The sequence below is a fragment of the Xenopus laevis genome, chromosome 1L (assembly GCF_017654675.1).
Source record: "Xenopus laevis strain J_2021 chromosome 1L, Xenopus_laevis_v10.1, whole genome shotgun sequence".
Taxonomy (NCBI): domain Eukaryota; kingdom Metazoa; phylum Chordata; class Amphibia; order Anura; family Pipidae; genus Xenopus; species Xenopus laevis.
In genome coordinates, this window is record NC_054371.1 from 219,786,991 (window position 1) to 219,791,588 (window position 4,598).

General features: G+C 44.5%; 1 protein-coding gene across 2 annotated transcripts in view; it reads right to left on the reverse strand.

The window, feature by feature from the left end:
- The window catches only part of onecut2.L (one cut homeobox 2 L homeolog), a 37,373-nt gene extending 33,673 nt beyond the window's left edge, over positions 1-3,700 (reverse strand). Inside the window, exon 1 of one of the 2 annotated variants that reach the window (XM_018266762.2) lies at positions 2,157-3,700. In XM_018266762.2, the coding sequence (XP_018122251.1) occupies positions 2,157-3,270 (1,114 nt within the window). In that variant the 5' untranslated portion in view covers positions 3,271-3,700. The remainder of the gene's footprint in view (positions 1-2,156) is intronic. The other variant, XM_018266755.2, reaches the window with a different exon arrangement.
- Positions 3,701-4,598: the final 898 nt, after the last annotated feature.

A 4,598-nucleotide genomic window follows, 5' to 3' on the forward strand; every position in this document is an offset into this window, starting at 1 on the left:
TGTCTTAAATATATTGATAATGGGTTGAGTGCAGAGGACTCTTGTATTTGACTATATATATATATATATATATATATATATATATATATATATATTTACTCAAATAAATATACTTATAATTTGACTAAATAAAAATACATATATCTATCAATCTATAACCATTTCTCTCTGTCCCTATCTGATGTCCCCTTTGCTTATGTGCTAGAACTAGTGACAAGCCATATATATATATATATATATATATATATATATATATATATATATATATATATATATATATATATATATATATATATATATACTCAAATAAGAATATTTATAATTTGACTAAATAAAAATACATACATCTATCAATCTATAACCATTTCTCTCTGTCCCTCTCTGATGTCCCATTTACTTATGTGCTAGAACTATATAGAGTATGAACAAAGAGAATTCATCATAAACACAGAGCCTCCAAACATCTCTCACCTTGAAAGAGTCTCCCAGCTAGAGGGCTGATCTTGAGACCCCCAGACTTCAGTCTTCTGCCTGTTTAACCCAGAGCAAGTGACTCTGGCAGTCTTTCTCAGGCTTCTATCAATAATTCCTAGCAATAATATGCAGCCCCCTCTCCATCCCCTGTAGCTACACAGCCCAGATTAGGAGACAGTAACCTGCCTATGGAAAGTAGAGCCCAAGGACAGCCAAACAAAGACTTCATTCCTACTCCCTGCAATACAAATGCAGCTAATAGTATTTATGTGCCCCTGTACTTTTAATTTCCATGATTTTAAACCATCACGTTGGAAAATTATTACCTACCATCTGCTTGGGGTGTGTGCTGTGCAGTGTAATATTGCACTGGTTTTAATTGGAAATCAAAGGGAATTGGCTGCAAGCAAGGTAATATGCTCATCAAACTCTTATATTGTAGTTAAGTTTGTACGTGATCAGAATGCACTCAGCAGGGTTTCCTTCCCCAAACCAACAGGCCTCTGTGCCCAGGCCAATAATTAAATTAAATATCATATTTCCTCGCAATTTATACAGTTGTGCATGTCCCATTCCACTCTACTAACACTGGTTCATCCAACTGAGTCTTCATATCTAAATGTCACAATAGGATCCAGTAAATAAATAACCGACTTAGACAAAATAAATATATACAAAAAAAAAAAAAATCACTCCTTCCAATTAATCTCATTCAACCAGGGGCCAATTATGAATGTTATATCTCAAAAAAAAAACATTAACTAAAAGGCCAATATATCTAATATTCAGTTAAATCACCTTTAACTATCAATTCAATTAAAAGCCTTTGCTGTTATTATTTTGGGATTTCTTCTTAAAGATACTCCGTGATTCCGTTTATTTTAAACCATCACGAATCTTGATTGTGTTGGTTTCGTTTTAAAATCTTTATAATAATAAGGAAAGAATTTTTTCACCTTATTCGTATTCCCTAAACCATATTGAGACATTCGGCTTTCCCTTGATGTTATTTAGAAACAGCAAAAAATAAAAATATCATGAGAATAAAAATGTCATTGGAATAAAAAACTGTATTTTTTTTCACTTGTTCTTGAAAACATGAAAACGGCTGAGACTTTGCTATGAGATGACTTCATGAGATCTTGTCATTCCAGAACAATAGACAGGCGCAGTTCGCCTTTTGACCACTAGAGGGGGCACATCATTCACAATAAAAGATACAGAGTGTATCCATACAGTCTCCCCCACCAATCAATAGCTTGCTCTGTGATTTTATTAGGGGGTCTGCAAGCCAAAAAAAACACTATAAGTGAAAGAAGGAGCTTTCTTTAAAATATTGGGAGTAGGGAATAACAAATACGACTGCCTATAAGCCACAGAAGTCAGAACCAAGAAGCCATGTTTTTGTTATAAGGACCAGGTCCAACACTCTGAACTTACAACAAGCAAGCAAAGAGTAGCAAAAACATTAAATAAAATCCAAAATTTTAACCACTTTCACGATAAAGCCATCATCATAGCCACAGTATTAATTGATACTTATCTAGGCTGGTTTTCTTAATTAAAAGCAGCAAGAGCCACATTCAAAGATGTAGGACGAGCTGGGGGGTCTCTTTCTATGTAAGTGGGGTCGTTTTAATGAGACGCAATCAGTGGGGGTCAAGGGAGATTCTCTGACTCACCTGCAAGCCGAAGAGCTGACATTCTTTGGAACTCGGGTTCTTGCAGCCATTTCCACATCCTCCTGAAGGTCTCCCTGCCAGATTTGAGTTTACTCCAAGGTTTGGGGTTCCTCAGCAGGTCAGAGAGAGTACCCTGTGACCGGCACAGTACTCTTTGGGCAAAGATCGCTTGTGGGATGCTGTATCGCTTGAGCTCGGCAGTGATCCTTTGGGCAACTTCTTTGGTGTTAATTTCTTCCAACTGGCCAGAGCTGTTGATCTGAGAGCCAGAGGGAGAGGAGGGTGGCCTGTCACGGCTGGAGGCTAACACTGGCCCATGAGACTGAGCATGACCTGGGTGACTGGGGTGATGCATCCCGTTGAGGTGGGACATCATGGCAGAAGGTGGGGTGCCAAGACCCCTGGAGAGGTGCTGATCCCCTCTTGCCAGCATAGCAGTGTGGGCATCAAAGTTTGGGCTGAGCATTTTGTCATGAGCAGGGGGTCCATAGTTATGGAGGCTTTGTTGGGTGTTGTGGATGGAGCCTAAACCGTTCCCCAGAGGGGACAAGCTCTGGCCCATGGCCGTCATGTCCTTGTAGGGGCTGTAGAGATTGTTCATGGCTGGTAAACCCCTCTCATCCCTCATCAGGGTGAAACTACCACTCACATTGCCAGTCAGGCGCTGGTGGTGATGATGAGGGTGATGGGGATGATGATGAGGGTGATGGTGGAATTTGTCGGACACAGTAGAGATGGGAGGAAGAGGTTGGAGTGGAGTTAAGGTGGTGTAGGTGCTGCTCATGCCCATGCCCGGGGGAGAGGAGTCACAGGACATGCTCATAGCGTGGTGTAGAGGGATGGACAACTCAGGCCGGTACTCGCCAGACCCATCAAGGATGGAAGCCATACTGGAGACCATGGCGGATCTGGAGGTTGGAGGGGTCAGGTCCTGGTGGAGCCTCAGAGATGTAACGCTCCTGTGATGGTGAGGGCTGTGGCTAGTGATCAGCTCGTGCTCATGGCTCGTCCCACCGTGTAAACTGGCCAGACTGTCCATTGTCATCTCCGGATTCATGGCGCAGGCCCCCAGCTCTTTGGTGAGGCATCTAAAGGTGTTGTACGAAGTCTTCATTCAGTCTTCAGTCAGTCCATGTGCGGGGGATTGGGGGGCAGATGAGAAGGAGGAGAATTTAAGGCCTCTGGGTGTCTGACAGGGGTGAGTGGGTGTCTGACAGGGGTGAGTGTGTGTGAGTGGGTGTGAGGGTGAGTGCTGAGTGCGTGTCTGGGGGCAGGGGGTGGATGTTCTGATCACCGATCCCAAGTGCTGCTGCTGCTCCTCTCCATGTCCGACCCCTCTACTCCTCTGGCGTCTTCTGCTCAGGGACACGGAGCTGTCCAGAATGGGATTTGCTGAACGCGCAGCCTAACTCGCTCTCCTGGAGAAGGGGAGGCGGTCGCACGGGGCTTGGCAGACAGACGCAGCAGCCAGTCGCAACTGTCAGATGTCCGGTGACAGTTGTCAGTGAGAGGCCGGTAGCCAATCAGGGGCAGCGAGGCGGGGACGATACAGTTAAGTTTGGTTTGAGCTTCTCCCTACTCACATTGCTCCAGTGTTTGCTGCAAGGATGGGGGGCGAAACCCAATGTATTGCCCTTTATTGTTGTGCGACAAAGTGGCCCCGACTTATATCTGAAGCCAAAGCTGAATGTGGGGGGAAGTGGTATCTGATCCTGTGTCAGACATTGAGACGTTGTTGCAGAGAGTCTTGCGATTGTCCAGTGTATCAGTGTCTCTTTGTGACCATTGTATGAATAATCCGAGCCCTGGGGATGTAAATAATGCTGATTATTTATCATTATTAGAAGCAGTCACTTATTAATCGAGAATGACTTCTAGGATAACATTAAGGTTCACAGCAGAAGAATAAATATATATGTGGCTTGGCAGCAGCAATCAGGACCCCACAGGGGATGCTGGGAAATGTAGTCCAAATACCAGAGGAATCAGGGGCAGTCGCAGGCGGTTTAGGGTCGATATAAAGCGCAGCCAGCACTTTGCTCTTCTCAAAGGGGTTCACATATAAATTAGCGGCTGAAACGTTTATTTCTGCGGATAAAGGGTTCGCGGAGAGAGAGGCAGAGCCGCACAGTCAGGTGGGAATGGGGCGTTTGGCAGAAGGAAAGGACAAGGGCCGGGGAGTCGCAAGGACAATAGGGACAGGTTGTTATTAAAGTGACAGAGTCTTGAGGAGCAGCTCGGGGTCCCTGTGATGCTCAAGGTTTGGGCGGCTGAGGTTGGGCAGATGTTCCCTTTGTTTAAAGGGCCAGTAATTAAGCACAGGGTGGACATAAGTTTGAAAAGCGTGACCTATTTTCTTTTGATCCGCTGTCAGAGGAAGAGCAGGGGGTCTCCTTAAGAACAGCCCCCCCTCCGACCACTTCCAGCTGTTTAGAGAAAACT